At 34.2% G+C, this 11,549-nt stretch overlaps 1 protein-coding gene and 1 pseudogene across 1 annotated transcript; both read left to right on the plus strand.

Annotated features, from left to right (window-relative positions):
• Nucleotides 1–721: 721 nt before the first annotated feature.
• LOC18594346 (receptor like protein 22-like) lies at nucleotides 722–1,704 on the plus strand. Its single transcript, XM_088808447.1, has 2 exons — nucleotides 722–1,345; nucleotides 1,458–1,704. Exons 1-2 carry the CDS (start codon nucleotides 733–735, stop codon nucleotides 1,475–1,477), a joined length of 633 nt encoding a protein of 210 aa, XP_088664573.1. The 5' UTR covers nucleotides 722–732; the 3' UTR covers nucleotides 1,478–1,704.
• A 5,377-nt stretch (nucleotides 1,705–7,081) lies between these two features.
• On the plus strand, nucleotides 7,082–9,956 carry LOC148761623 (receptor like protein 27-like; annotated as a pseudogene).
• The last annotated feature ends 1,593 nt before the right edge of the window (nucleotides 9,957–11,549 follow it).

An 11,549-nucleotide genomic window follows, 5' to 3' on the forward strand; every position in this document is an offset into this window, starting at 1 on the left:
GGTGCATTTAAGTATTGCCTTTGCAAAATTCCCAGGTTCACATACTTCAGCAAACTTAGTCTCTATTACTAACTGAAGGAAAAATAATCAAGGACGAAATAGAAGACAAAGATTTAAAATCCATAAAAATATCTGATAAAGAAAGTATTGAAACGAATATAAACAGCTTCCATATTTCTTCCATTGACACTTTATTTCTTCACTCTTTGTCACTTAATTCATTGCCCCTCTACATTGATTTGATAAACGATTGCTAAATGAATTCCAATTTCTTAACATTTATAAAAAGATAACTTTGCTAGACTTGGACAGCTTAGAGCTTGTTTTTCTTGGCATGAGACATCATACACAAGTGTGAACACTGGAACAAAGGAATGAGCATTCATGACAAGTTGATTAGACTTTATGGCTAATAGAGAAGTCTGAACGCAGGACCAATTTTTGAAATAGCAGGAAGGTTTTACACATTTTCCTCTGCTATAATGTCAAGTTGGTGTTTGTGTTGTAACGTGCCGGGTCAGGAAACTTCTAGCAAATAGAGAAGTGATAGACTTTTTGGCTAATAGAGAAGTCTGAACGCTGGACCAATCTTCAAAGTTTTTTGAAGGTCTGCTTGCTATAAGCAATGGGTATGAAGAGACAAGTGAAGCAAGGAACATAGGTTATGCATATTCTAGCAATATTGTGTATTATGTTGACTCTTTATTTATCACAACAAAAGGTTCGGAGTATATGTACTCAAGAACTATTATCTTTTATTTGAAGGTCATTGATTTTTCAAATAATCGATTTAGTGGACAAATTTCTGAGACAATCGGAAGACTTCAGTCACTTAGAGCCCTCAACCTCTCTCACAATAGTTTAACAGGCCCTATCCCATTATTGTTAGGAAACTTGACAAGCCTTGAATCATTAAATCTCTCGTCAAACAAACATGAAGGAAGAATTCCAGCACAATTAGCAAATCTTTCATTCTTAGAGGTATTAAACCTTTCTTGGAATAATCTTATGGGACTCATTCCTCGAGGAGCGCAATTTGATACCTACGACAAATATTCCTACATCGGAAATTTGGGTTTGTGTGGATTACCATTATCAAAGATCTGCGATAATGATGATGGTTTGGAACCACCTTCAGCAATATCGGATGGAGATGATGACATCAAAAGAGCATTTAATTGGAGATTTGCTACATTGATAGGGTATGGATCTGGGCTGGTGTTTGGATTTTTCATGGGTTGCATTGTGTTCACAACCGAAAAACCATGGTGGTTCATAAGGATGATTGAGAGAGTTCAGCAAAAATATGGTAGAAGGATATACACAACACAGTTAATGCTCTTAGGTGAGCTTAAGTACTTGTAAAATTATAACAGTACTGTTTAATTACTATTACCTTTTTTCATTTTTACAAGATGGAATGTCCAGCACTGACAAGTTGTAGCAAATGTTCTCAGGTTGGATGTGTTCCAATTAAGGATCAATACTCCCAAGGTAAGCTAATTCGTCCACGGAGACATTGGCAAAAATAGGATTTTGACAAGAAGGTGAGTTTTCAAACCCTGTGTGGTATGGGTTCTATCATTCTATATATTGCGGTGGACTTTCTCATAAATATTCTCGTAGCTTTTGTTAGTCGATAATTTCAGTCGTGTTGGTCTTATCCTATTTGCTTATAGATGATTTCATGTAATTTTGTTGAGATTGTGGTATGTATTTTTAACATGATATAAATCTTCAACTTATCCTATATATAACTCCATGTATTATCACACTTGTTGGGTTGTTTATAACCATGTGCAACTTTTCTTAAGCACATTCTATCATCAATGTTAATGCTTTACGTCTCTTGATGTTCACTGTAGAAAAAAAAAAAGTTGACTGTTAACGAGCACTGTTGTCCTTCAAATTGGATGAATCAATTTCTCGAATTGTTTTAGCATATCTTTCCTTCCAAGAAAACAATCTTATTAAAGCTTTGGAATCTATTATGAAGCTGTTCCAAATTTTCTAGGTATTTTCTAGAGCAGAATAACTCACACTTTTTGAAATTAAAATTTAAGGATCTGGAAGAACTTCGGCAGGTTGTGGAGGTACTTGAAAAGTGCTTAGCAAGAATAAATGCAAAAACATTGAATCAGCACCCCAAATCACCCCAATAAATCAAAATGACAATCCAAAATAGTAATTCTTTTTCCCTTTAAAGTAAAGATCCGACAAAAAAACAAGTAGGGTAAAAAGCTCCCAACCATGTAAAACTGTGTTAACTAATTGTTAAATAACAGAAATGATTGACTGATGATAATTTCAAGTGATCACTTGCTTGTGCAAATTTCATTTGCATTAACAAATTGATCATAACAGGTAACTGGAGATTAAAGAAACGAAATTTTGCATATTATATGAAAGACTGGCTTACCTGACCGTTGCTTTCTTCTGGTAGGCCCTAAAGTTGGATGTATGGCAGGCAAAGACTCATTAACAAAGCCATCAATTAGAAAATGGAGAAATATTTGGTTTCACACTATATCTATTGTAGGATTACCCTGCCATAGTAAACCAAAAATTTATAAGAAAAGACAAACAATGATATATAGGGATATTGGCCTAAGGGGGAGTAACCTGCTAGTGCAAAGCTTGTGTGTAGATTGCACAAATCTTCTATGGGCTTAAAAGCATTACGGAAGTGGAATTGTAAGTTCATTGAGGCAATACTACATTATGACTTTCAACAGTCGGAATCAGACTATTCTTTGTTTACTTACACAATTAAAAATACAAGTTTTTGGACTCTTAAAAAAAAAAATACAAGTTTTTGGGGGTTTTCAAATATACTTTTAAGTTGACATATCCGACTTATTTTTCCCTTAGCAGGTATTCTTAAGTATGCTTCAACCCTGGTCTGGCAACAGTTTCTGCTTTGGAACAGCCAGAAAAAATAATAATAATAGAGTACCTTGGAAATTCTTATGTCAGGATTTATTGCCTTGACCAATAAGGGAACATTAACAAGCTGTGTAATTACTAGCTCATTTCAGTGATGTTGCTGGTGGTTTCTTGAATGAACAATCGAAGATGCAATCCCCTCTCCCACTATCATGGATCCTACATCATTGAAAGATGGAATGGATTCTAGGTATATAAACATAAATCTTCTTTCACTCTTAAGTTGGAAACATTGATCCATGACACTCACCCCGCTCAACCAAAAGACAAAAAAAAGTGATCACTGTCCAAAATGTGAGTACGATTACATTTTTCTAGATCTAAGTTCGGGAGTACGGTTACGCTCAGGGAAGGATTAGCACCCCCGATACGCTCGTTTCATGAACGGTACCATTTTTAGATTATCTTATTAGGCTTTAATTTTTACTTTCTTTATATTTTCTTAGTTATTATTCACTTATTTTATCTCCTATTTTACCTGAAATGGAATGCAAATGTGAGGCATGATGAAGTGCATGACGTGTGATTAAAAATGTCGGACGAATAACCTTTTATCGAGGATATTTTCTCGGATCCGCCCATCATACTGGTGGGATTCAAGGTATTCTCTCACCTAGGGAATTATCCGAGAAATTCGCCTTCGCGAATTCAACGAATAAATCCCATAATCGAGGTTATCGTACGTTTTCTTTTAAAAATAATGTTTTCGTGAATATGAACCTATTACGAGCAAAAACCTTTTTATTAAAGATATTTCCCGAGCCCTCCCATCATACTGGTGGGACTTGGGGACATCTTTTCACCTAGGAAACTTTTCGAGAGATACTCGCTTTCGCAAGATCCTCGGAAGATCCCATCATCGGGGCTTAACTTGTAAATAAAAATACTTATATGCAATGATATGCATGATGAGATATGTATATGCTATACTTGTGAAATTGACTATTTTTATCGTTATTATTTTTTAATTATTGGTTTTTATTATCATTATATCCTTTATTTTATTTATTATTTATTTTTTTGTATCTTTTTTTTATTTTAAGTTTCTCCTATATTTTCCTTGCTATCTCTTATGAATTTTCCTTCTCTATATTTCCTTTTTGTAATTTGATACCTTATAAATTATTCATGATTCTATGTTATCTTAGTGAACAAAAATTTCATTTTTTACCATTTTTATTATTTTCTATTTCTTTACTATTATTATTTTTTTTTGTAAACAATCTTTTATTCAAACCTAATGTCTAATATCTTGTTTTATATATCTATATTTTAATTCCATTTTTTCTTCTTATTTTTTATCTTATTTCTATAATATTTATCAATCTATATCTTATACCACTAGATATTATTTATTGTTTTAGACTTTCCTTATTAATAGTTTTTTATTATTTGTCTATTTATTTAATGTCATGGATATTAACATTTTCACAAATTTATTATGTATATTTGAATTATTATTATTATTTTTAATTTATTCTATTTTTTAAAATTTATTTATTTATTATTTATTGTGTGTTTTGTTTTGTTTTTTAATGATTTTTGTGTAGTTTAATTTTTATTTACTTAAAATAAAATTTTGAGATCTCAAAATTGAGGCTCTCCCATCGTACTGGTGGAGCCTTGATTCAGATCCTGAACCTAGGGAAAGTTAATCCAGGGTTGCGACTTCTCGCGCCTCGGGCAATCATCCCATCATCGGCATGGTTTTGTATTCTTTCCATGGTTAATAGTATGGTACCTTAAGGTTCAATTAATATACTATTAAAACTATTAATATTTGTCCTAAAACAAAGGATTTAATGTGGTGATTAAAAAAATAATTAAACTTTTATTACCTTCTACTATTATTGTTTCACATTTCCTATCAATTTAAATCCTCTAAAATATTGTCAAAAGGATTCTAAATATCATGCTCAAGCCATTTAAATTTACTAAATATAAAGCTTAATCAAAAAAAGAAGTGGGCTAGCCCACATGATAACCAATCCATCACCAATCAAGAAAAAAAATAAAGCTTTTTACCTGAACGGGCTTGGTTAGCCCAGATTATAGCCGGACCTGGCCTGCCTCAGAGTGGGACTATTTGGGGCTTGGTGTGACAGCTCCTAGACAACAAAGACGGTGTCGTTTGGCGATGGAAAGGCAGCCTTGGCAAAACGGCAACGTTTTACAAGCCTTTAAACACGTTTAAGCTTTCTTTTCTCTCTCTTTTCCCCATTTTCCCCTCTCATTTCTCTCTCTAGATGACCGGCCTCTCTCAACCCTCTTTCTTGCCTTTGCCGCACCTTCCCTTTAACCGGCAACCCCCAAATTGGCTCTAGATCTCTCACTCTCCCTATCCTAGGCGGAGTTTGGTTCTCTCTCTCTCTATCCAAACTCCTACCAGCGCTGGTTTCCTCTCACCCAAAAGCTCTAGATCCCCCTAAATAAAAGCACCAAAACCCCCGAAATCTTCTCTTCTAATCGGCAGCAGGAGACCCAAGATTCTTCTCCTGAATCTAGCGACACAAACCCCAGCTCTATCCTCCTAAACGGTGGCACCAAACCTCTCTCTCTCTACCCCTCTAACCGGCGGCACTCAAAACCCAAACTTTGGGCCGGTTACTCAAGCCAAAGAACCCTAAAACTTCAACTTTCTGTAATCAAAAAGAAAATTTTCCAACAAAACTAATCCGCCTCTCTCATTTTCATTGCATATTCTTTTGATTTGATTGATTTTATTTTTATTTTTTTGGTTAAGGATTTGTGGTTGTTTCTGGCTGCTAGACTAGGATTTTTTGGTTTTGATGCTGCTAGGGTTTTCTTTTTGATTGCCGCTCCCTTTGCTGTGCTACAGTGCCCCTTTTATACCTAGTTTTGGCCTTTCAATCGGGTGCCGTCTCCACTACGTTGCCAGATCCGAGTTTTTCGCATCTGGCAGAGAGAGTGGTGCCTGGCAAGGTGCGGACACACCCTGTCAATCATACACATATTTCATTTTTTCTCCTTCTTTTTTTTTCCTCTTTTTTTCTTTTTTCTTTCTTTTTTTTTATTTTATTAAAAATATAGTGTCTACAACTATGAATCTTGTTCTTAACGAGTTTCATAATAGAAAATGTATGCTCTGGTATTGTAGTGGAAACCGTAAGAGTTAAGACAAGTTGGATCAATCTGTCAACAACGAAGTAAACTTTTGATATTCCCATCTTCTTCAACCTTGACATAGCTTAAAACATGTAGATACATTTTTCAAAACTAGATTATGCAAAAAGTCAAGTTTGAATAAATCTAATTGATAGCTTAAATGTATTTTATCATACTCAGTAAAGTTATCATCAAGGTAATATTTATTTGCAAGGTTGCAAATACTTTCAATATCAAACGATTCAAAATCATTTTAAGTGTCCAGAGATATGCCAAAAGTGAGCAACTCCACCACACTCTCATTAAATTTGAAATCTAATTCTTGCAAGAGTGAGTCAATATATAGCAACTAGAAACAAGTCAACTTAGCAATAGTGCTCAATTGTGGTATGATCCTTTTAAAGATAACTTTTACCGAATTTATATCTAACCCCCATATCAGGAATCTTAATTCAAATTCTCATAAAACTTCTTCACTGACATAAGCAAAAGTTCCCATCCATCCTCTCTCAATTGTTGGAGATGCTTTTTAATAAGCAATACTAAACTAATTGCAATTAATATGCCTTGAGACTTAAGTTGTGAAGCTTTTGAGAAGTCATTTGTTATCTCCAATAACTCCCTCATAAGTTGTATTTAATTTTTTGCCTTACAAAATTCATTCTTTCAATATACTTTCTCTTGTTGTTAATCTTTTTTTTTTTTTGGAATGTATAACCAACAAGAATCTCATATTCTCTTACTTAGAAAAAAAAAATCTCATATTTTCTAGTATTTTCATTAGATTGTATTACAAGATTATTAAATTCAGTGTTTATATGCCAATTAAGAGAACAATCTCATCTTCTACATAATGAAATTTAAAGAATAATTTTAAAGGATTTAGGAAAGACTTAAGGTTGACTTGAGAATGATATAAATAAAGGCCTCCAGGAATGCACATTTCATATATCTCTCCAAGCCTCAAATAGTTTGCCTAGTTTCATCGCTTGTTTCTTAGTTTCTAGATATGGGAAGGTTAATCTGGTCGCATCAAATCTTTTGTCTCCTTTTAGTGTTAATCTTGCCTTTTGGAGTCGATTGTTCTCTGAGTTTCTCTTCCCCTTCTCTTAATTATTCAACTCCTTTATGCCTACCAGAAGACAGCTCTGCCTTGCTCCAATTCAAGAACACCATTTCTATTGATGATTCTGACGATCCTTTCTGTCGTGAGTCAATGACTTCCTCCCCTAGGACAAACTCCTGGAAGGACAGCGCAAACTGCTGCTCATGGGAGGGAGTCACGTGCGACAAGTTGACTGGTCATGTGATCGGTCTCGACCTTAGTTGCTCTTTGCTTGTTGGCTCTCTTCCTGCAAACGGCACCCTCTTCCTCCTTAAAGGACTCCAACAACTCAACCTTGCTCGTAACAATTTCCAACAGTCACAACTTCCTTCCACTTTGTTCAACCTCACACAACTTACTTATTTAGATTTATCATTCAATAGACTAGAAGGTCTCATCCCAAATCATGTAAGTGGGCTTCAGAATCTAAAAGAATTCCACTTAACTGACAACTTATTAAGTGGTGGAATTCCATCTTGGCTTTTTACTCTGCCATCTTTAGAATATTTAGACCTCAGCCATAACAGGCTCATTCGTCCAATCGAGCAGATTCTAAAGCCTAATTCAATTCACGACTTCATCTGGCAAATAATGACATACATGGTGAAATACCAAGTTCTTTCTTTGATCTAGCAAATCTTACTTATCTTGATCTTTCCTCAAACAACTTGAGTGGCAGCATCAAGTCAGATATGCTTCCAAAGCTCGAGAATCTTGAAACACTCGATCTTTCATCAAATAATTTTAGTGGTGTCATCAAGTCAGATCTTCTTTCAAAGCTCAGGAATCTTAAAACACTTCATCTTTCAAATAACAAGCTGCTATCGTTGAGTAGTGGCAGTGATTGTAACTATAATTTTCAAGAGCTCGAGACCCTATCATTCTCTTTTTGCAATGTAAGTCGATTCCCGAATTTTTTAAAAACAGGAAAGAACTTGAAAGATCTTGATCTTTCCTGTAACAAAATTCGGGGCTCAATTTTCATGTGGGAATTAAAAGGTTGGGAACAATTGACCACTTTAAATCTTTCTTACAATTTACTGACTAGTTTAGAGCAATTTCCAGGGCATAATCTTAAAAACCTTGATCTTCGTTCCAACCTACTCCAAGGTCCACTGCTAGTTCCACCCCCTTCATTGCGACAACTCTTCATTTCAAATAATAGTTTGACAGGAAAAATCCCGCCTTTGATTTGTAATATGACTTCACTTAATACTCTTGATTTGTCTATAAATAATTTGGGTGGAATTATTCCAACATGCCTCGGAAATTTTAGCTATTCTCTCTCAACCATAAACCTACGGATGAATGACTTTCATGGCAAAATCCCCGATTACTTTGTTGAGGGTAATTTGTTGACGTATCTTGACCTTAGTGACAACCGACTCGAAGGGTTACTACCACCATCCTTGATTAACTGTACTTTTTTGAAAATTTTAGATTTGGCAAATAACAAGTTAAGAGACACCTTTCCCCATCGGCTAGGTGTACTTCCACAGCTGCAAGTTCTTATCCTGGGATTTAATAGATTTCATGGTCCACTGGACAACTCGATAGTTACACCTTCTTTTCAGTCATTGCAAATAATTGATCTCTCTCAAAATGAGTTTAGTGGCCTCTTGCCAACAAATTTCTTCCAAAATCTACATGCTATGAAATTTACCCGAGAAGGTAATCTTGCAGACATACTCACAAGAATTCGTTATGAAAGTCCAATCGATAGAGATGGTCAGACTTCTGTCAATGTGAGATCTAAAGGTTAGAGATGAAGCTAGAGCTGGCAAAAACATTACTCATTTTCTTTGCCATAGATTTTTCAAACAATCGGTTCTCTGGAAAAATCCCTGGGGTCATTGGAGGGCTTTGCTTATTGCGATTGCTCAACCTCTCTCACAACATCTTGACCGGTCATATCCCATCATCGTTGGGGAACTTGGTAGCACTTGAATCATTAGATCTCTCATCAAACAAGCTTGGCCGCAGAATTCCTTCCCAAATGACAAACTTGACATTTCTTGAAGTGCTAAATGTTTCGGAAAATAATCTTGCGGGACCCATTCCCCGTGGGAAGCAATTTGACACTTTTGATAATGATTCCTATAGGGGCAACATGGGATTGTGCGGCTTGCCATTGTCAAAGCAATGCAGCAACGATGAGAGATCAAAATTTCCTACCCCAAAATTTATGGAAGATGAAGGTTCTGCAATAGCTTTCATTTGGAAACTTGCATTGATGGGTTACGGATGTGGAGTGGTGCTTGGCTTGAGCACGGGCTACGTTGTGTTCACAACTGGAAGACCATGGTGGTTGGTAAGAATGGTTGAGAGAGATTGGCAAAAGAATGTTTCAAGGTGGATTAAAAGAAGAAGAAACTAGCACTGCATCCAAAATGCTTAGGTGAGTTTTAACTAATTTAAATGTACTGAGCAGAATTGTATTTAGTTTCTCATTGCTTTCATAATCTAGACTTAGTTTTTCCCATTTTTGTTTATTCTATTTGTCACAGTGGCCTTTTGAACTGAATCCGACGGAAGATGCACCCCTGCTTCTGTAAGATTTGGCTAGAAAGAGCATATATTCTGGGTTCATTTCCGTGGCAGTGGTTCGAATAATGGGGGTGTTCTTAGTGGATAGCTTGCTTTATTTGTTCAGCTTTGATCATATTACTTGTGTTCGAATAATGGGTGTCTTCATTTGTAAACTTGTATTTATGGGCTGTTGTTACTTTTGGGTGACGATATGTCCTATTTTATTTTCAGGTTTGTTGTTTCTTTTGCAAAAATCCGTGGCTTTTGGTGTTTATTTAATTTGTTTGAATTAAACTTCTCCTCAGTGTTCAAAGAAAAGATTGTTTTTGTCACTTTTATTGAAATTGTTAAAATTTCGAAATCCTTTTAGAGTAATAATTGAGAAAGATTTTTACCCCAGTTAGACCTTATCATTCAGAAATCCTTAGAGGAGACTTTTGATGTCATGCTTATCATTTTGATGAGTCTGATATTCTGCTAGGCCCACTCTGCTATACTTCAACTGTAGAAGCATTAGGTGTAATTTTCAACGAGATTATGATAAATTAATGTTTAGACTTTCTGTAATTACTTATAAGTATTTTTGGGGTATGTTGAAGTTTTATAATAAGAATAGCACAAAAACTGAACTAGGAAGGACATAGAGTTTAAAAGTTTTTTTTAGATAAAATAGAAATTTGAATCCAAATTATTTGACCAGAAAATATATATTTATTATTGAGTCAAATGCTGGAACACTAATACAAAATTTAACTTTTAACGGCCTCATCTTTTACCGAAATTTTATAAGAAAAGAAGAACAATGATAAGTGCATTTCTTCCAAATTATAAAATTTTGGATCTAAGATGATATTGTTTTCCAGCCCCCACCATTTTTCTCCATGTTTATAAAATTTAACGAAGCCAGATGAGCTTCAAATCATGTGAGAAGGTTAAGTGGTTGACTACATTGAAAGTTCAGACGGGGCTATTCAGCCAAGCTGAAGACTGTTGGTCTCTGCCGATGTCATACGTAAAAGCCTTTTAGATAAGGGAAGAATTTTCAAAAGCTTGCCGGCCAGCCTTTGCAAAATTCCTAAGTCCATACACTGGAGCAAACTTAGTCTCTAGGGGAACAATCAACAATTTTCTCTCTAATCGTTGTACAAGTTACAATTTTTTATTATTGATTATTTTCTTAGATAGTCATTTTCTAGCTGGTCTCTGCTTTCATTAGCTTCCCCCAAACTGTTGAAAAAAATTCCTAAGAAAATTATTCTAACACATGGATTAATCTCAAATAATATTAAAAAGGAATATAAACGAATAACAATGAAAGTAATTAACTATAAAAAAGTAAAATAAAAAGAAATTAAATTTTAAATAACTTAGAGATTGTATCACTATATATATGTTTACATCATATGCATTTAATTATACAAGTAAATAAAAACCTTAACAATGATAAAATTCCAAGAAAACTGTAAAAGGTATTCTTTTCTTTTGAAAATTTTGGAGGAGGAGATATTTTTAAAATTCCACCATTTTAAAAATTTTTCAATAGATAAATTTTCATTTGCTATTAAACAAATTGACAAGTGTACAACAAAAGAAATAAAGAAATAATAAAAGGGGAATTAAATAACCAAGGATAATAAAGCTAGGATAAAAATTAAAATTGTCACATAAAATCTTAAAACGGGAAAAATATAAAAAAGTATGAAAATAATACATTTACATTATGCTTAATTAAAATTATTACATTTTAAGTGTTGATGATGATTCACTATATCATGCTTAGTTTTATATTTTTATAATTCATTAATATGCAAAAGTCTTGAAAGGAATATAAGCGTTCTAAACC

Source organism: Theobroma cacao, chromosome 7, assembly GCF_053813885.1.
Source record: "Theobroma cacao isolate CCN51 chromosome 7, ASM5381388v1, whole genome shotgun sequence".
In the NCBI taxonomy this organism is placed as follows: domain Eukaryota; kingdom Viridiplantae; phylum Streptophyta; class Magnoliopsida; order Malvales; family Malvaceae; genus Theobroma; species Theobroma cacao.